Genomic DNA, 22130 nt, shown 5'->3' with positions numbered 1-22130 from the left:
GCATGTTCTCCCCGTGTCCCCTAGGGTAGGTACCCCCCTCACAAAAAACATGCAGTAATCCTGGTCACTAAACTGCCTCCCCCTGGCCAGCCGGGGCGCCTGATGGAGGGGAAAGGAACTGGTTGGAATAACGTGTTCCTTCCACGCGCTATACGTCCAACCAGGGAAACTCCCCCCTGTCAGGTGTAAAGGAGCAACTTGGACACTCAGGCATGAAGGAAGCATGAGTTCAAGTCCGTTGCTCTCCCCTTGTCCCCCATATATGGGACATGGGTTGTTGGAGGGTGTGTAGAGCCCAGGATCACATTAGATGATTGACACAGGGGTGAAAAATGGGTTACAAAATCGTGGGATAAAAAATAAAATAAAACTGCTTGGGCGGAATTCTCCTTTAAGGGCAGCCAGCGACACAGTGGGCATGGCCGTAGAATAAAGGCAGTGCATGAGATATGGTCAACGCTGAAGGGCTATAGATGGTAGTGAAGAAGAGCTTCTATAGGAAGCCATCACTGAGCAATAGTCGGCTATTAGACGTCTGTCTAAAACAGTGAAAAAAAGGGAAACTTCTTTAGCGGTCTAGGCTTAGCTTAGACGTTGATTTGCAGGAAAGCAGATGACGTCGTTGTCAATCATATGGCTATGGCTAACCTGATTGCTAACTAAACAAACACAGTCAACGAGGGCTACTGGTATGTAAACAAATACTGTAAAATATGTCGGATGATGATGAACGACAGATGTAAAACCTGTCATTTCTGTAAAGAAACTATTTATCATAGGGCGAGAGCGATACGGTCGCAAGTTACTACAGTGGGGGCAGCCATGTTTGTTGTTTGACGTCGCTGATGGACAATCAGCCACTGCATAGGATTTTCGATGCAAACTGACACTGCCATAGCAGACTCACTGAATCGCCAGAACATATTCTTTTTTTAATGCATGGCTAGCGATTCAGGGCTGGAGCCAGGCTAGGCTCCTGGTGGAAAAAAGCAACAACTTTGAATAATTTCAAAGGTTTTTCAGGTCAGGTGGCAGCTTTGATTCTTCGTAATATCAAAGCATCTCATCAGTTTCTATAATCTGACTGGACTGCTAAGAAAATTCCAATTACCATCTACCCTTTTTTAGAGGGTTAACAGTGGAATCCGGTCTGGCAAGCAGATTTCTGGAAAGATCAAAACTGAAAGCAATGCAATTCCACCTTACAGTATTACCTGCTAACGCACAGCACAGCACCCTTCTTTATCCTCCCTTACATATGCAGAGGGTGTGAAATGCAGATTTACAGGTTAGAAAGATAGCAGGCACTGTCTTGTTTTTCATCCCAGTCAAAGGCCTAATCTACGATTCATATATCCTTAAGGGAGTGAGAAGCACTTGCGGTAACATCCACAAATTTAATTTTCCTTCGGCATCTGATATAGCGGTTTTCCCTTTGGTAGACACAGAGGAGGATGAGAGGTGTTGCTCTGAAGAAAGAAATAAGAACCATTGAAACTCTGAACTCTCACTCTAGGTACTCACACCCCCACCATGACTCCTAGGGGGGGGGGGCGATCACAACGGCACACATTTCTACACACTTCTTCCCCAACGTGCTTTAATGATAATACCAGGCAGGCATTAAAGAAATCAGTCATAGTCGAAATACTAGATTTAGATAACATTCCTTCTGAAATTTTCAGCTCCTTTTTTCAAGTTAGACATAATGGTTCAGTCCAAACAACAACAGTCCTTATGAACAGGGTACTTCATAGCCATCACTTGATAATATGTATTGTAGACTATTGATAATGACAACATATCAGAATCTTCGTCATCGGTTTGGAACTGCATATTATTGGTGGACAGATATGGATATATGAGCGTGAGAGAGAGAGAGAGAGAGAGAGAGAGAGAGAGAGAGAATTTGTCTATTGAATGCATTCTGGGTAAATGGTCATGACTGGCAAGATGACATTAATTGATAATGGTTGAGTTAGAGATATGTGATTTGATCAGTTTGGATGAACTCACGGCCCAAGACCGGAAGGTTTATTATTTATGAGCAGCTTCCAATCAATCAGACGACTGCAGTTGATTCAGAACGCATACTGCTCGACTCCTTACATACTAAGAAAGTGGAGCATATCACTCCAGTTCTTAAATCCTTACACTGGCTCCCTGTACACATGGGTGTCAAAGAATTGATGCCACTGTTGTTGGCCTATAAAGCTTTAAATGGTTTAGGGCTAAATACATGTCTGATCATTCTGCTCCAGACCGCTCATGCTGTCTTGCTGTGTTCACATGGGGATATGCAAAAGAAGCAAAGATGCAAAGATCATAGCATATCTGTCGCTTTGTATATCATTATCTGTTGCTCATGTGGGTGCGGGTTCGACTCCCGATCCCGACGGCCTTTACTGCATGTCTTCCCCCTCATCTCTCTCCCCATTTCCTGTCAGCCTACTGTCTGTCCCTCCATAAAAAATATAAAATAAAGGCGAAAGCCACAAAAGAAAACAGTACAACGCAGCGGAGCAGTGGTGTCTCTCTGCCGTGACACAAGCAGACCTGATTGAATGGGTAACATATCCGAGTGTATCCGCGGACTACCGCGGACCCCCGAAAAGTGTTTCTTTTTTGTGACATCACAGGGGGGTAAGGGGGTGGCGCAAGATATAGCTGACTGTGGCTGAATTAATGTATACTAGTGTATACTGTATATGTCGAACCTCATGTAGCCTACAAACTTTACCAGCTATATACACTTATGTGTATATAAGTAAATATATTTTGTTTGATCGCCCAACTACTATAAAACTAAAGAAGCCCCGCCCAGTAGGGGAGGGGAAGCCTCACCCGGCCGTGGATATTTCTGGCAGACGCCCTTGACGGCCGATTTCTGCTTTCTGCTACAAGAACCACTGGAACAAGAAATATGAAAACATTGCAACATCCTTACTGTACATAAATCCAGTCAGGCACAGGTAAGAGGGGGACAGGGAACGCCCCGAAGCATCCCACCTTTAATTTCTTACAAAGACGTCAAACACGCAACACAGCAGAGCAGGAATAATCAGGGGTGAAAAACATGCGTGTTCTCCCCAATACAGCCTCAGTCCACCGCTGTGCCACTACTGAGACCACCCCCAAAGCAAAGTTACTATATTTAAAAAAGTTTTAACGTGTCAGTCCGGGGATACGAACTAGCGACCTTCCGATATCAAGACCGCTCCCGCAAACCGTTCGGCCACCGCTGCCCAATTACCCCTTGACCCCTGCCCACCCAATTAAAAAGTCCCTGGCATGCAGAGAGCTTCTAATGGGGTACACATGTGGCGGCTAATAAGACGGCGGTATGCCCACCTCCTGTGCACAGCCTACTAATCGCCAAGAGATGTGTAAACACACCGAGACGGAGAGGAGGAGGAAGACAGGGGGGGGCGGGGTGGGGTCCGAGAGCAGAAGGGAATGGACCGCGAGAGAGAGATTAAGACAGACAGTCCAGCAGGACGACAGAATGAGAGAAGGGGAACGAGGCTGATATGCAAGAGAGAGGAGGGGAGCATCTGCCGACCAGGCTGTATGTGTCCCTCTGTCCCGCTCTCATTACCGCTTTGGAGGTTGTGTTTTGTTTATCGGCAGGGCGCGGCGGACTCCCCGCTTTGCTCTTCAGACAACACTAACCACCAATGCCACTGGAATTCATTAAACACGCCAAACTGGCAGCCGCCAGCACAGGATTAGGAGAGAAACGGCCATTAGCATTGCCTGCCCGCCTACCTGCCTTTCTCCCTGCTTTTAATTTCTCACATTCTCATTTGAATAAAGAGGACAGACGCGGTAATTAACAGGGTCTTAGAAAAGAGGGGAAGGGGGCGGCGGCGGCAAGAAGACGTACCAAAGATACAGAAAGACAGCGCAGAGAGAGAGGTGGGGAGAGAGAGAGAGAGAGAGAGGGAGCACGAGAGAGAGTGTGTGAGAGAGGGTGTGAGAGAGAGAGAGAGCTGTGGTGAATTAATAACAGGCCAGATCTCTCCAAGGCCTCCTTAACAGGCTGTGACAGGAATTTATTCACACTTAGGCTGGTATTAAATCAAACGCAGAGCGAGTGGCGGTGGCAGGCTGCAGCAGCGGGGGGAGGTTGGTGGCAGAGAGTAGGGGTGGGGGTGGGCGAGTTTAGGGTGTCTCCCCTGTCACACTGTCCACGGCGACTCCCATGACACATTGAGGGAGACGGCCATCGGCAAAGTACCCCCTCATACCTCCGCCATCACCACCACACCACGCCTGGATTGACGGGAGCGCTGGGAGCGGCCCGGTCGCTATATAAAGAGAAGAAGGGATGAGTGATGTCGTCACCGCTCCCACAGCCCAGATGGAATGATTATCAAGCAATCCTGACTGACTCATAATGAATCATCCGTCCATTTTTATTCATGAATATGAGCTGTCACTCAGGCCACACAGACAGCCAAACAGTCAGTCAGTCAGTCAGTCAGTCAGTCAGTCGGTCAGACAAACAGTCGGTCAGCCAGACAGTCAGTCAGTCAGTCAGTCAGTCAGACAGACAGTCAGTCAGTCAGTCAGTCAGTCAGTCAGTCAGTCAGTCAGACAGTCAGACAGACAGACAGTCAGTCAGTCAGTCAGTCAGACAGACAGTCAGTCAGTCAGTCGGTCAGTCGGTCAGACAATCAGTCAGTCAGTCAGTCAGTCAGTCAGACAGTCAGACAGACAGTCAGTCAGTCGGTCAGTCAATCAGTCAGTCAGTCAGACAGTCAGTCAGTCAGTCAGTCAGTCAGTCAGTCAGTCAGTCGGTCAGTCGGTCAGTCGGTCAGTCGGTCAGTCGGTCAGTCGGTCAGACAATTAGTCAGTAAGTCAGTCAGACAGGATGCCTTTATACCATTCATGCAACAGACAGCTGGTGAAAACAGAATGTAATTGGCTCGTTAAAAACAAAAACAGAAAAAAGAAACAAAAATCTCGAGTGAAATGAACACTTATGATGCTGCCAGAGTTCTTCAGAATAAAGGCTCTAGAGTGCCAAGCAGATGAGGCAGATTTTACTCTGAAAAGCTCCGCCTTCCATTTCCCCCAGCGTTCTGATCAAAACCATGGACAGCACCGTAGATTCAGAGATAATAGCAAGATGTGTCTGCCCGTAAACAAGGAAGTGACATGTCCGGGAGGTGTATATCTATTCTACGTCCGAGCATAGACACGGTAACGCCCAGCCTGCCTGTGATTGGCCTACCGACACCATAGACCGACCTCCGGCCTTACCAGAGTTTCCTCCGAGTTAGATATGCTGGATAGTCTAATGCGAGGTTACTCCTTGGTGAGAAATAAATAAATAATACAAGAAAGGAACTGGTCGGAATAACGTGTTCCTTCTAAGGCTGTCCCCGAACATTCAGGGTTCGAATGTTCGCTCGTTAAGGTTGGCACTCGATTTATGGCCTTGAACCATTCGTTTTTTATTATTATTATTATTATAAAAAATATATATTATAATTTTCTTTTTTTTTTACTCAGAAATATATCTCGGCGAGAATGCGATATGCATAATAAGAGTACTATGTTCATGTTGTGTTTACAATTATTTGAAAGTCCTGCAGACGGCAGAAGAGACAAACACAGTGACACACACACACACACACACACACACACACACACTCAATGTGCTTCTGAGAGTAGCCTACACAGGTGGAACAAATTAATGAAAGAGAGACAGCTAACGAGTAGGGATGTTGAAAAAAGTTGAAAATCGACTCGATTATGACTCATGCCTCCCGCGACTCAAAACGTATGAGTCGAAAAATCGTTTTTATTTGTATTATTATTTTGAGCACCTGTCAGTGCCGCTCGTCACATACAAGTTAACTTTGAGCAGAGCTAAGTTTGAGAATAGACCCCATCGTCCAAGGGTGTTTGTGTGTGTGTGTGTGTGTGTGTGTGGGGGGGGGGGGGGGGGGTGGTGGTATCTTAGCAACACTGAATGATCTGTCCCATTGGTCGTGTTCTCGTATCATGAGCCAATGGCTGCAGCTCTGAGCTTCCCAGACCCAGGTTCACATCTCATTTCAACTCACACATGCCGTAAAGTGAATTGACATCCACAGGTCTGCTACCATATTAGCAAGCAGCAGTGAGCGCTCTTCTCTTCTCGTGAAGAAAGCAGGACAGAGATGTCAAATAAATCCCGCCGTCATTCATACTGTATTTATTCCCCGACCCGACATTAGAATACGGAACAACGTGCGTCCCGTATCAGTTCATTACGGGGCTCGTGACAGGCTGCAGACACTTCAGAGTTGGGACAAGCCGATAGCGCCGCTGCTCCTTCAGTTTAGTTGTTTACAAAATAAAGTTTATTTTTTATTATTGGGATTTGATCATTGATGCAAATTCTAAACATATGGATGCAGCTGCAGAAGTTGTGTTGCTTAAAGGAATGCATAGTTGCATTCTACTCAACTGCTGCGCAGCAACAACAAAAATATAAAAATGAAGAAAGAATAGGAAAAGAATCTAATTAATTAATTAGAAACTAATGGTTCGGATGTTCGCTCGAAAATTCCTGCCGAAGTTCGAGTCCTAAAAACAGGGCTAGGGTACAGCCTTAGTTCCTTCCACGCCGTCAGGTGAAAAGAAACAGCTTGGACTCCTCATGCATTGAAGGAAGCATGAGGTCAGTCCACTGCCCGAGACTCCGAGACGTCCACCACTGCAGTTTTTACGTGCAGCTGCTGCCGGTCAAAATATTCTCCTTAATTAAACACTTTAGTTCCATTTCAAGCCACTGCATTGCCAGTTTGCCACCGTTTAGTTTGTTGTGATCAGCATCGTCAGCAGAGCAGCTCGGCACAAAGCCAACAACAAAACTCGCCTCCCCCACACCCCCACCTTTGTCATGTCCAGGAAGATTTCTGATACCACCAGAGGAGGTCCTTGGTACCACTAGTGGTACTAGTACCACAGGTTGAGAATCACTGCGTTAGATAATTGACACTGGGTGAAAAGACGGGTTGCAAAATCGTGGGAATAAAAAAATAAAATAAAAAAAGAAGTGTTAACGATCAGTAAGGGATTCAGAGGGCGCATCTGTTTTGTCATTATGCATTGTCCCGTCCCGTCCCCATTAATTGGGGTGTGACCAGTAATGTGGGGTGTTCATTATGAATGAACTCTGCGGTCACTTGGGGTCTCGCTCAGCGTTGTGTTTCTCATTGGAAGTTAAGCAGCGCCACTGACTGTGTCCGTTGAATTGATATGCACCATCACATCCAAAGGATGGCACCAAAGGTCTGCACGCAACAACACTGAGCAATCGCAGCCCATTATGCAACAATTAATTATTACGCCTATTATTGGATAATGCATTTTAACCCATTAAGACCCGAGGCCGATTCTACACATGTCTTCTGAATCCTAACAGTTATGTTTCCATATTAGCGGTGCTCAAACCTTTTCATGTCAAGTTCCCCCTAAATTATGTATTTGGCCGCCGACCTGCATCTCAAAATAATATATTGTTCCAGGGACCCCCAGAAGCAAAGATTTGAGTTAAAAATGTTCTTAAAATAGCAGATCTACGATACGCTTGTATCTGCTATTTTTGAATAGCCAAAAATGTAAAGCTATAAAGTCAACACAGATGCCTTCATGGTCTTAATGGGTTAAACATGTATGCAAACACCACTTACTTTTAGTTTACATGCGAGCGCACACATGGATTAATTTCTGTACATGCACACAATCCCACTCATGGATACGTACACAAACAGCTCTCGCGGCGGCTAGACTGTCCATACTCTATCTCCAATGCACACAGGAGCAGCTCAGAGAACACATAGATATGCACCGACACGCGTGCATACGTGATGTAGTACATGCCTGTGCCATCCGTTGCATTGTCTGCAAGGACACAAAGACATAGGCAAGCACACTGTCACGGTCACGTGTGAAGGGAACCATTCACACGCACGCACGCACGCATGCACACGCACACGCACACACAGCGTGCTTCCTAGTGAGGACACACTTGTGGAGAGTGATGAGAGGGATGCCTCCTGCCTCCTCCCTCCCCCCCCCCCCGGAACGGCGGGGCAGATTGCATCACCATCAGTCAGCCAGACTCCGACAAACAGCAATTACCCCAATCGACAGATAACGAGAGCAAGGCCATCACTCACAGCCAAGATGGCCCATAAAGCAGCCACACATTACCATGGAGAGAGTCATTCATCTGTCTCTCTCTCCCCCCCCAGGCCCCCACACCCCACTTCTCTAGTCTAAACTCTTCTTTACCACTGCTACCTGTTCATTCTGGGCTGGTGGTGGTGGGTAAGTCCTGCAGTGGTGTTGGTGTTCGGGCCAGTGTGTTAATTTCTTCGACTAAAACTAATACGAAAAATGTTTGTCGACTACCTTTTTGAGTGGTGCTAGCCACTCCAATGACAATGTACGTGTCTATCCCTATGTATGTCTGTCCCTGACTGTGTGTGTCCAAATGAGTACGGCAATAGCGTTGCTTGACCACCAAGTGTCACTGTTGAGCAGCCACAGGCCCATTGACCACTGCAGAGCGCACACACACACACACACACACACACAGGGTAGGGTTCAAGTTGGTAACATCCAACCATTCCATCACCCGTTTATTTTCCATCAATATGTGTTCAGCCGCAGTTTATCATCGTCCCAATAATAGAGAGAATCTTAAATTACGATCATGCACTCCATGGAACGGAATGGAATCTTGGATCTCATGGAATCTTTTATCTATTCTATGGAGGGGGAAATATGGGGGCCAACAATCTTGAGCTACTGTAACATGTCAGCCAAAATGCGCATTTGGACTTTATCTATCCACTCACGCATCAATCTCTTCTCTCTATGTGCATGTTCTCAGAGCAGGCATCATATTTTCTCTGTCACGCGCAGGTGTCTCCTGCTATTGCATTCTAGAGCCCATATCGTGATGCTTAACTGTGACAATCCACTGTTGTCTCCACATCTATCAAACCATGCCGCTTTCATCCGTCTTCCAGCCATCGTCTCTTTCCTTTCATGTGTGTGACTCACTGTGTGCATCAAGTGGTCTTCTTTGACTATCTTTTTTTCCCCTTGCTGCCAACATTCGTTCATTCTTTACCCTCCACTTCCCCCATCTACCGGTACCTTTTCTTGACAACACAGCTATCTGTCTGCGTCTGGTCATCCATCCATCTCTTCCGCAGACTACAGAATTACCCTTTTTTCATCTTTCAGAATGCTTTCAATCTCCCTCATCCTCTGTTATATTTAATGTTGTTTTCTCTATTACAAATCTGACATTCACAAATCGGGGGTGGGAGGGGGGTTGGTTATCCTACGTAAATGTCATATGTCAACACTTTGACTTGATGTCCTACAGTAATAGAAGTAATAAAAACGAATCTGAACGATACAAAAAAAAAAGCAAAATATGCAGTTTTATAGAATTCATAGCTCTCCTTCACTCTTATCTTCACGTTATCTCCTCCCATGTCTCTATACCGCCGTTTGTTAACCCCTATCCCTCATTGGGGTCTTGTCTGTCCGTCACCCCTCTCTCCTCTCCTCTGCTATCTCCATGTCTACTCCTTTCTTTTCCTCTCTCGATCCATCTCCCGCTCCATCCCTCCATTCATTTCCCTGTCTCTCTCTAAAGGCTCATACATACTCCATACCGTTTTAGGTGATAGTTTGAGAGTTGAGGCCATCATACTCGCGGTGATGTCCCCGCCCTCCCTGTGGTTTACCCAACTTCTAGACCAATCAGTGAACGGGGTGATAGCTCCAGAGTGAAAAGACTTGTCTGATAGTAAAAACAGAGAGATGGGTCTGTGTCCACGGTGATAGCTGATCATCACCGCGACTGACGTAATGGTGTAGTTTTCCAACCCTTTAAAAAACTACACGCGGTGATAACCTATCACCAAAAACTGGAGTATGTATGAGCCTTCTCTCAATCCTTCTATTTTCATAAAACCATCTTTCCTTCCCGTTATCCATCCCTCCCTACCTTTCTGTCCATCCATCCATCCATCCATCCATCCATCCATCCCAGTCCTTCATCCTTCTCTATCCGAAAATATATTGAAACTTAATCTTGCTTGGTTAAATAACCGAGAAGCACGTTTTTTCTCCTTAATATATCAACAGATCCACATAAAAATGTTCGAATGGATTTTATATGAATCGACTAAATTGATTAGTCAGATTAACCACTGTATTATACTTCATTGGACAATGGTATCGTATCGTCACGTGAGAAAATAGCCTTTCTACGAGCTCACAACGCATCGCGATGAGACCCGCTACGAGCTTGTATGTCTGCTATTTTTATAGGCTAATTGTTTAGTAATTGTAATCGAGGCTAAAGTTAGTTTTAAATAACCGTGTTCTTGATTTGACATAATATCGCCCGGCCGGGCCCTGCTGTGTTCCAGGCAGTGTTGATTTGACAGCAATTTTTGATTTAGTTAGTCTTTTGAATAAAATTACATTAGTTGTAGTCACATTTTATTCAGCTTAAATGTTTTAGTGACTAAATATCATACAATTTTAGTCGACTAAATCTACAGCAGGCCTTGATGGTGTCATAATGCCTGATCTTACACTTGTTTACACTCCGATAAACAAGAGCTCGTGAGCTTGTAGATCGGTTATTCTGATTTTCGTCAGTGAACAAATGTGGTCGACGAACATTTTTCGTCATGAATTCTGGTTCCAGGACAGTCCTGTCTGCTTGTGCAGACTGTGTTCCAGGACAGTCCTGTCTGCTTGTGCAGACTGTGTTCCAGGACAGTCCTGTCTGCTTGTGCAGACTGTGTTCCAGGACAGTCCTGTCTGCTTGTGCAGACTGTGTTCCAGGACAGTCCTGTCTGCTTGTGCAGACTGTGTTCCAGGACAGTCCTGTCTGCTTGTGCAGACTGTGTTCCAGGACAGTCCTGTCTGCTTGTGCAGACTGTGTTCCAGGACAGTCCTGTCTGCTTGTGCAGACTGTGTTCCAGGACATTCCTGTCTGCTTGTGCAGACTGTGTTCCAGGACATTCCTGTCTGCTTGTGCAGACTGTGTTCCAGGACAGTCCTGTCTGCTTGTGCAGACTGTGTGTCTGCTTGTGCAGACTGTGTTCCAGGACAGTCCTGTCTGCTTGTGCAGACTGTGTTCCAGGACAGTCCTGTCTGCTTGTGCAGACTGTGTTCCAGGACAGTCCTGTCTGCTTGTGCAGACTGTGTTCCAGGACAGTCCTGTCTGCTTGTGCAGACTGTGTTCCAGGACAGTCCTGTCTGCTTGTGCAGACTGTGTTCCAGGACAGTCCTGTCTGCTTGTGCAGACTGTGTTCCAGGACAGTCCTGTCTGCTTGTGCAGACTGTGTTCCAGGACAGTCCTGTCTGCTTGTGCAGACTGTGTTCCAGGACAGTCCTGTCTGCTTGTGCAGACTGTGTTCCAGGACAGTCCTGTCTGCTTGTGCAGACTGTGTTCCAGGACAGTCCTGTCTGCTTGTTTGTGCAGACTGTGTTCCAGGACAGTCCTGTCTGCTTGTTTGTGCAGACTGTGTTCCAGGACAGTCCTGTCTGCTTGTGCAGACTGTGTTCCAGGACAGTCCTGTCTGCTTGTGCAGACTGTGTTCCAGGACAGTCCTGTCTGCTTGTGCAGACTGTGTTCCAGGACAGTCCTGTCTGCTTGTGCAGACTGTGTTCCAGGACAGTCCTGTCTGCTTGTGCAGACTGTGTTCCAGGACAGTCCTGTCTGCTTGTGCAGACTGTGTTCCAGGACAGTCCTGTCTGCTTGTGCAGACTGTGTTCCAGGACAGTCCTGTCTGCTTGTGCAGACTGTGTTCCAGGACAGTCCTGTCTGCTTGTGCAGACTGTGTTCCAGGACAGTCCTGTCTGCTTGTGCAGACTGTGTTCCAGGACAGTCCTGTCTGCTTGTGCAGACTGTGTTCCAGGACAGTCCTGTCTGCTTGTGCAGACTGTGTTCCAGGACAGTCCTGTCTGCTTGTGCAGACTGTGTTCCAGGACAGTCCTGTCTGCTTGTGCAGACTGTGGCCACCGCTAACATCTGCTTCCCCCCCCCCCCCCCTGTCCTGCTGTACGTACGCACGTCTCCTCTGCTGATCACAACTCCCCAACGCATGCTGTCCTTATTGCCGCCTTAATATGCAGCTGTGCATCCTGGGCAGAAATCATGGCTAAATATGCTACAAATACTTGCGGACTGCATCGGAAAGGCCCACGGCCAGATTGGAAATAAGCGTATCTAATTAATTGGTTTGTTAGCCTCGGGGTTCACATATTATGCATGTGTATGGGTGGTTTTTAATGTGTCCATCCATGTGACTTACATGTGTAGTAGTATGTGTATAATGGGAAACACTTAATTACATTTTTACATCCAGAGAATTAAATTATTTAGAGTACATCTGCAATCTGGAACTTATTTTAATGGATGAAATGTTATTTTAACCAATTTGTATGGTAGAGTATGTTAACCCATTCTGGGCGGGCACCCATTTTGGCGTTAGCATCATGTTATGCTTTAGCTATTGAAAAATAGCAGATCTACAAGCTCATAGCGCGCCACCGAGTGGCGCGCTACGAGCTTGTAGGTCTGCTATTTTTTGAAAAATCAAAGAACGACTGACATTTTTAGAATCTGATCTCAGGTCAGAATGGGTTAATCAGACCAGTGTGTGTCCAGTGGAAAACCTCGTATGAATCTGATCTCAGGTCAGAATGGGTTAATACAATAAAGCTAGCACATCAAATACGCATACATATTCCACTCGGTGAGAGATGGACTAATAACCTATAAGTCTACTTATGAGTCCAATTCAATAAAGAGGGCTGTAATTTATATGTCTGGTCAATTGTACTATGGAATAGTCTTCCAGGTGATATTTGTAGTATAAAAGGAAAAGGCTTGTTCTAAAAGGAAATGACTACCATAAGAGTAGAGAGCTAACACACCAGATTGACTGGTACTTTTGACTTTTAAATAGGTTGTATTCGGTGTTGGTTTCTCACTTTTAAGTGGTGCAACCACTTCTACATCCAGCAATGTCCGCATGTATCATGTATCATGTATCATGTATCATGAGCACGAGTGGTGTGCGCATGCGTGAAATTGGAACGAGAGAAGTATGTGACATGGCTGCCACCTGCTGGACGCAAACGATACAGAGAAGAAATTGGAACGATACAAATTGGAACGATACAGAGAACCAATAGACGGGAGTTGCACCACTTGGTCCACACTGGTGTGATTTTTGATGAGGTCAGTGTTGTGATCTTCATAATGGAGACGGCACGAGCCACATTAGTATGAAATAACCTTTATAGAGCCGAAATAAAATCAGGTCGGCTAACCCCTCCCGAACATTGTACTATGCCTTAACCCATTTTGGGGCGGGTATACCGCTTTTGGCGTTAGCATTATGTTATGCTTTAGCTATTGAAAAATAGCAGATCTACAAGCTCATAGCGTGCCACCGAGTGGCGCGCTACGAGCTTGTAGGTCTGCTATTTTTGAAAAATCGAAGAACCACTGACATAGAAACATAGCTTTTTCAGAAAACTGTCAGGATGTAGAAGACATTTTTAGAATCTGATCTCAGGTCAGAATACCTTAACATTGTACTATGCATCGACCATAATAACACACCTAATAGTTGAGAGGTATATATATATATATATATATCATAACGTAACATCTCCCCTGTCCAAGCAGAAGGCCCTATTGGTAGAATGGTAGGATCATGGTCCGTCATTCAGGAGACCGGGACTAAATTCCCAAACAGGAATTTGATTGCAGCTTTAACCCATTCTGACCTGAGATCAGATTCATACGAGGTTTCCGCCGGACACACACTGGTCTGATGAACCCATTCTGACCTGAGATCAGATTCTAAAAATGTCAGTCGCTCTTCGATTTTTCAAAAATAGCAGACCTACAAGCTCGTATCGCGCCACTCGGTGGCGCGATATGAGCTTGTAGATCTGCTATTTTTAAATAGCTAAAGCATAACATGATGCTGACACCAAAATGGGTTCCCGTTCAGAATGGGTTAATCAAATGATATCAACAATGTGTTAATATAATTGGAATAAGGTTTGTACAGTATGTGCGTAATGCGTATGTGTAGTAGTAGCCTATATATCGGTTTGTTTCGTTTTTTTGTTTGTTTGCTAAAGCTTGAACCATAGGTATAGGTGTGCAATGTTGTGCTGTGCTAAAAAACCTAAAGATGGAAAGCCAGTCTGGCATTAATCCTATTTAACAAGCTTATTGTCTCAATCTCTTTATCTTTGTATCATCCACATGTCGTAGCAGTAAGGATGACGCGAACACAGCGGAGAATCCGAATTGGGGGATTGATGCAAAACAAACGAGGTCTGTGTGATAATAATATACCATTTCTCTGTTCAGGTTTCTAATGAGACAAGCGAAGGCTGTGTTGTCTCTTGCACACTTCCATCTCCATGTTTGTATATCTGTGTGCGCGTGTGTGTGTGTGGGTGTGTGTGTGTGTGTGTGTGTGTGTGCGTGCGTGTGTTGTCTGTGCTGTATAGGTGTGTTGGTATATGCCTTAACATGAATAATAAACTGTTGTTCTTTTCTTCACGGTTCCTGCGCTAAGCATCCCTGGGCCCTCCCTGCGTGGTGTGTGAGGTGGTTTGTGAGAGAGGTGTGATGAGTGTGTTTCAGACTGGGCAGAGTGCGGTGGAGTGGCACGGTTCACTGCAATGTTTCACTTACTGTAGTGTTAACATTTAAAGGCAGCCGGGGGAGCCAGCCAATACAGCCATCTTTAAAAAATAACCAGCGCTCATCTCTGCCTCTATCTGACCTTGGACCATTATCATCACCGCAGCAGTCAAGACAAGACAAGGTGCACGCACACACACACACACACACACACACACACACACACACACACACACACACACACACACACACACACACACACACACACACACACGCTCTGTTATACAAGTAAAAGTCCAGAATTCAGAATTTACTTGAGTAAAAGTACAAAAGTATTGGTATCAAAATTAATTGGTTACAAAAGTATAGAAAGTACTCATTATGCAGAATGTCCCATTTTCCACAACTTTTCAAATCTGGAAAATGTATAAAGATATTTTGAAAATAGCAGCACTGCTCTGTACTGAGCATGCCTGTAGGGATCCTAGGGGGCAGGACACACATGCCCATGGACACGGACACGGACAAACACACACACAGACTGCTGAACATGGTCACAACACTAGAGGAGCAGCCTCTGGAAACATAAGAATAAGAATAACACCAAAATCAAACTGTCTCAAAAACACTGGTATATAGGGCAATAATTCTCTGGAATGCTCTGTCCAAAAACATCTTATCGACAATAAATAACAAAACTACTTTCAAAAGAAATGTCAAACGATACCTTGCCAATTTGTCAAGTATATAACTGATTTGAGTATTTGAGTTTATTAATAGTTTTTATCATGTGAATTTGTTTTTGTATTTTTAATTTAGTTTTTCCTGTTTTAATGTGAATTTTTACTTGTACATCTGTATTGTATTTGTGTTATTTAGGACCCCAGGAAGACTAGAGGCTCTTTCATGTGTCTCTAATGGGGATCCTTTAATAAACATAAACATTTGTAACATTTGTATTGGTATTTACAATATGGATACAAATTGCAATGCCAGTCACACCTCACATGTTGGCTACACGTTTGGTTTAGAGGCAGAAAAACAGGGTTTAGGAAATGTTTACATGTATTGTACACTCACTCTCGGGTGTAAAATGGATAGCCGATAAGAACACTGAGGATTTTACTTCTGTTCTGATGAGGGATAAAACAACGTTAAATGCCAATCACTTCTCACAGGTATACTACAGTATGCCTCATTTGGCTTTGAGGCAGAAAACAAAATGTAACAACATATAACTCAGAACGAATGTCTTCTGGGAGTAAAATATGCCCAGAAACCTGCAGTGTCAAGCAAGCTGTCTCGTTAAATACCGGCAGTTATGTCGCGTTGACTTTGGAGGAAGAAATATATATTCAGTGGTACTAGCGACATAGTAAACAATATTTACTTAAAGTTAAATTACACAGATTAACCTTTCAAAGTTACATTTATGGCTGCTGTCTGAAGCCGGAGACAGCTGATCGATACAGCAGTCCCGCCCCCTCGAGAGACCCGTAAAATAAATCCCCGTTCATTTTCCTCATAGACTCTTCAGAAAGTATTTATTTAAAGACGTTTACGCCGCGGACAAAGACAACTCTTGTCGTGACAAATCATGACAACAAACACAATGTTTCGGGCTGAACAAATAATTTGAAAGAAGGAGAAAACGGCAGGTTACAACACTTTTTTTTGTTGTTTTTCTTCTTTGTAATTATTTGTTTGGTCCAAAATATTGTGTTTGTTGTTATGATTTGTCACGACAAGAGTTGGCTCTGTACGACGCTTATAAGGTCTTTAAATAAATATGTTTTGAAATGTCTATGGGAAAAATGCATTGGAAACTATTTCCTGGGCCTGGCGTCGTCATGAAAGGGGGCGGGACTGCGACGCTCTATAGCCCTGGCCCCTACAATTGAGTACCAATTATTTGAAGATAAGGTTGAAAATGGTGCTCCTTATCGGTCTGCGACTCTGGACAGAGTGGTCCACTCATCACAATTTACAATTTAGGAGGCATTTAGCGGACGCTCTTAATCCAGAGCAATTTACAGTAAGCAAGAACAACATCAAATACGTAAGTAAGCTAAGAACCTAACACCCGTCTAACCGTGGAATATCTATATATAATGAAACTATGCGTATAGATAGACTAGCAAGTGCTAGCAAGTGCTACAGGCTAAGATGGAGTCTGTCTGAAGTGGTGGGTTTTCAGACTAACTAATGTTTAAACTGTAATTCCAGTCTAGGAATGGTCACTTTGAAAAACAGAACAATGTTAAACAGACTGCTAGAGTATTGTAAGAGTTACAATTGAATGCAATATTTTAATAGTATATGTTTTTTCTATATTTTTTCTCCCAGTCGTAAATGCAGTGTGATGTGTTTTCATGAAGCCTACGGGTATCCATGTACGCGCCCCCATCCCTGTTACTCACCACATGGAAATGTCAACTTGACGGGCCAGGGCCACCTCTTGCAGAGAGAGAGATTAGGCCTAATCCTCGACTCAGAATTATCTATGGTAGTATGCCACAACATCAAGGGCCAGTCAATGAACAGAAGCACTGCAGAGTTCAACTATGGCATTATGTGGGCTGAAAGCGTGCTCCAGAAATGTCCAACGGATACGTTTCTACTGAATTAAGTGTGATTCTATTGCAGGATTAGTACCCTGACTAATGCAGCACTCCGTTTACCTTGCTCCTCTGCAGCTCTGTAACAAAACCTGGTCAAGATTAAACACTTTTATTCCAGTGACGGTTCCCCCGTTGACTGACAGTGTGGCGCGTCAGTGTCAAAATAACTACCCTTCTATGCGTCAGTATCAGAAAAGAGGCTCTCTATCAGAGCCGGGCTAAAAACCCGCCTGACAGTGAATAAATTGCGAAAGTGCTTTAGGTGCGCTTGATGTCAGACAACCGAAACAGCTCTAAAGTGAGTGCATCATATATCACTGCCTTGAGAAATAAAGTCATCTCATTCTTTAACATTTTAAACACAGTCAGCTACTATTTTGCTCATGTCAGCTTTCTCCCCCTGGCCTGTACTGAGTTCAAACACAAGGTACAATACTGCTTTCTTACTATTCGGAGCATGTTCAGCTACCACAGATTTGCCTCGTCCATCTGACTGTGTGTGTGTGTGTGTGTGTGTGTGTGTGTGTGTGTGTGTGTGTGTGTGTGTGTGTGTGTGTGTGTGTGTGTGTGTGTGTGTGTGTGCGTGCGTGTGCGTGTGCGTGTGCGTGTGCGTGTGCGTGTGCGTGTGCGTGTGTGTGTGTGTGTGTGCATGCGTGCGTTGTCTGTGCTGTATAGGTGTGTATAGTTGAATGTATATTTATTTAGCTCTATCTGTTGCTATTGTCCAGGTAGCTCAGTCGGTAGAGCTCTCAACTTTGGACCACAAATTCATGGGTTCGATCCCGGCCACCGCCAACTCAACGTATGTGTAGCATGCCTTGGGTGCAGCAAGTCGTGCAGGAAGTAGTGGGAGCTGATCATGGTAGGTGTGGCGCTCCACCTCAGCAATCCATCTCCCAGGGGTCTAGCACATTGTAAGGACTGCCACACGGTCGCGACGGTAGAAAACATTATTTTGTTTTGAGTGATAGTTGCAGTCTGACCGGATAGCTAGATTAGCTACACTAGTAGGCAGCGTGTGGGCTGAATGCCCTCTGTTTACTCTGTCAGTGCGTGTATGCATGGCGCGGAGGAGGAGGGGCTGCGCGGGTGTGTGTGTGTGTGTAAATATATACAAATATATCTCTGGTTTTCATGTGCGCTACACAGATTTGTTCTGCGCGGGACGTTTGGGGAACATTGGTTACCTCTGCGCAATCTTCCAGTCATTACGGTAACTACCGTAATGACTGGAAGATTGCGCAGAGGAAAAACGGTCAAATTAACTGCTGTGGGCACCGGTCAGGGCACATGGGCACAACGGCCACTGTGGCCATCTGGGCATATAATCTTTCGAGGGGCACACGGCCAAAGAGAGGGGCAACGACGGCCATGGCCGCCGTGAAATTCCTGCCCTGCTCCTGACCTACTTCTAGTGGTGACAGCCAAATATGTAAAGATGGCTGTGATAAAATCCTGTGGTTTTGATATGAATGTGCATTGTGCAATGTGAACATCCAACATGCGGCTCGTTGTCTTTAGTTTTACCTTGTTAACCTCCAGTATCTCTCTTCTCTCCTCCGTGGCAGGGCGGCTCTGGCTGGCTGAACGGTCCTCGTGTTTAGAGCTGTCATCCTCCACAAAGGGAATCAGTTGCTGGAATGTTGAGAGAGGAACAGTGAACACAGGTTAGTTACTGGAAGTGAAATCTCAGATAGTGTCAGAAAGAACCAGAGGTTCTCTCACTGGCATATTTCGACCACCAGCATATTCTCGAACAATCCTCAAAGACTACCCCACCCCATCTCCGCAAAACAACTGTAGGATATATAGTTAATATATAACTGTATAAGAAGGAATATTTCATGTCTCTGCCAGGTCGAAGACGATGGTTTTGCCCCTTTCCAGCCGTCCTTCTCCGACACTGTTGGACCAATCTGTGGGAAACGACACTCCCCGGGGCCAGAGGCCAGAGAATTTATTTGTATTATTGGCGTACTGGACCAATTCACATGAAACATGGCCAAGGAAAAACCTACCTTAATGTTTCACCGGCCTGTTATAGTGCAACCATGAGACAGATTTTTTGCGAAACACATATTTTGTTATTACCCCTACAGATTCTGTCCAAACCTCACGCGAATCGGTATACTTTATCTCTGTACACATTATGATCACATTTCTCATATTCCTTTCCATGTTTTGGCGTAGGTTCAAGAGGGTAGGCAACCGGCCTGGCGGAGACCTGTGCTCCGAGGATCACAATTTTCAAGTTTTTATTTATTTCATGATCTGAAAGCTTTAGTTAGTTTAGCGCTACTAGTGTCGCACACCAAAATTAGATCTGCAAGCTCACAACGCATCGCAGTGTTTTTCCCACAGTACGCCTAATATACTGAAATATTACATATTTTGATACATGGATCTATTGTAAATACCATTTAACTAGCCTGGCTAATAATACAGACTGAATCAGGCGTTGGCAAAAAAAACATTGCCTGCCGGCAGTGTTGTGTGATATTAGTCTGGCTTATTAGCCAGGCTACCATTTAACAAAGGTAAAAAATAAAATGTAAACATAAAAACAAAATCCTATGGACCACCTGAAATTATGCCAATGGACCCCATAGTGATCTGTGGACCAGTGTTTGAGAAACAGTGTGAATCTGCAATAGCCCATTGAATGATTACTTCATTAAATCAGACGTCATTTAAATCTTGCTCTAGGAGTGGAGACAGTTTGAAAACTCGTTATCATTTCATCATCTAGTGCCTTGCGTTGCCTTCAAAGCCATTCCATACGGTAATTTGTTTTTATTTTCTGGAATCGATTTTACAAGATAGGGTGTTGCCTTTTTCTTGTCTGATTCAAACAAAGCGGTTCTGTTGTTCGCAAGTTAATCTAGTTTGAAACTTAAGAAGCGTCTCCCTCTTGTCTTGTGCCTCTCTTACTTCATCTATATTGGAAACGAGTACAAAAACATTGTACTTTATCCCAGTTTTCACTCCATGAAACATACCAGCTCTGGAAAACATTAAGAGGCCACGGCAAAATTACCAGCATTCATAGGTATGTGTTGTGAGTAAAGATTATTTATGTTGATTGCATTAAATATACTGACAAAATGTTTCCCAAATTCTTCCTGAAGAAGATGAAAATGACAACAGGACAGGTCCCATATGAACAGAAAATGTGTTTTCAGACAGTTCATATTCATTTTTAAACAGCAAAATGTGAATTCGTTTTAAATTATGGGAGAGTATACTAGCGAGAACTATTTGGTGAAATAAACATAATTTCTGTAACGAATTACAGGTAACTACTAGCACAGGTTTTCTTTTTTACATCCAGCTGTTCTTACTGCAATTATAGTTTTCCTCTTAAAATAAGATTTGTTTCAACTTTCAGGTTATCAGTATGTAATTAAATAGTAAAATCAGGTTGCTTCTTGCGTTGGAATTCAACAGATAATGGAATGGCTAACATAACATACATGTGGAGATGCTTAAGAACATGTTGCAGTGGTCTCTTAATTGTTTCTGTATACAGTACATATTGTACCTAGGCCCTTACTTGCTGAGTGCACTCATACTCTGGATTGCGTGCCAATGAACAATCCCTTCACATGACTGGATTTTCTTTTTTATACATGCTGCCTATCTTTGTTCCGCATTATAATCTTGTTTCCATGGAGTGGTGAAAATGGGTATTCTGTGTAAGCTCTTGGACCCCCGCCTTGTACTATCTTACCCCTCTTCTCTTTAATGCAGAGAGAGAGAGAGAAAGAAAGAGAGAGGGAGTGGGAGATTAATTCATTTTTAAACGCTCTGTGTGCTTGACCTTGTCTGCTTGACACAACAGTGAGGCTGATGTGTGAGGCTCTCACAGTGAGCCATTCCTGAGAGCCCTCCTTCAGATGCACACTGCCCCCTAGTGGTAAGCTGGGCAATGAGGGGAACAGGGGGGACGAGGGGATCGGGGCTGGAGGCTAGTGCCGTCACACACGCGCTCATGCGCACACACACACACACACACACACACACACACACACACACACACACACACCACACACACACACACACACACACACACACACACACACACACACACACACACACACACACACACACAGTCACCCGGGAACACATTGTTCCTGTCACCCCACACAGGATCCCATACTAGAAGTGCCTGGTGCATTAATCTGCAGCATACCAACAACAACAATGCAGAATTGTGTGCTATACAGTCACAACGTGAGCTACAGGCAGGCAGTCTAGAACTGGCAACTGCCTTGGCCAGGGTGGGTGCATTTTTGTCAGCCATGCACTGGGAGTGTACCTCTTGTACCAGTCATGTACGTTTTTTTAGAACATCAAAATGGTAATGGTCATCAATTCAGTTGTCAAATAGGCTGCTAGAGTTGACTAACATCCCAGATAGAGGAGAGAAGGTGACCAGAATTTGGTAGGTGGTTATTGTTTCCCAGCCTTGGCACTTAAGTAAATATCACATTAGGAGAGGGTGTGCCATCATTACTGGCACAGCAGTGATGCAGTCAGGACGAGTTCCGTATACAAAGAAGGACTTGAGGTTATACTCTAGATTCTAGAGTCTACAACCTCAAGTTCATCTTTGTCAATATTTTTTTCTGGCTATCAATCCAAATGATACTGATGTAATGAAGTTGCATAGTGGGTTTTGCCTACTGAGGGAAGCTGCCATAATTAGCACACTGTCGTGACAAGCAGGCCTTGGTTAAACGGAATTAATTGATAGTTTGTTTTCATCTCCTTGAAGGAGCGACCAG

The 22130-nt window shown here is 44.6% G+C and overlaps 1 protein-coding gene across 2 annotated transcripts in view; it reads right to left on the bottom strand.

Annotated features, from left to right (window-relative positions):
* med30 (mediator complex subunit 30) overlaps positions 1-22130 on the bottom strand; it is a 54392-nt gene that overhangs the window by 11869 nt on the left and 20393 nt on the right. For both annotated transcript variants that reach the window (XM_083765329.1, XM_083765328.1), the window contains exon 4: positions 18871-18978. In XM_083765329.1, coding sequence (XP_083621455.1) covers positions 18871-18978 — 108 coding nt within the window. The remainder of the gene's footprint in view (positions 1-18870; positions 18979-22130) is intronic.

Source organism: Protomyctophum parallelum (genome assembly GCF_964188405.1).
Source record: "Protomyctophum parallelum genome assembly, chromosome: 1".
Classification (NCBI taxonomy): domain Eukaryota; kingdom Metazoa; phylum Chordata; class Actinopteri; order Myctophiformes; family Myctophidae; genus Protomyctophum; species Protomyctophum parallelum.
Note: the sequence above shows the minus strand (reverse complement) of the source record. Positions and strands in the feature narration are given on the sequence as shown.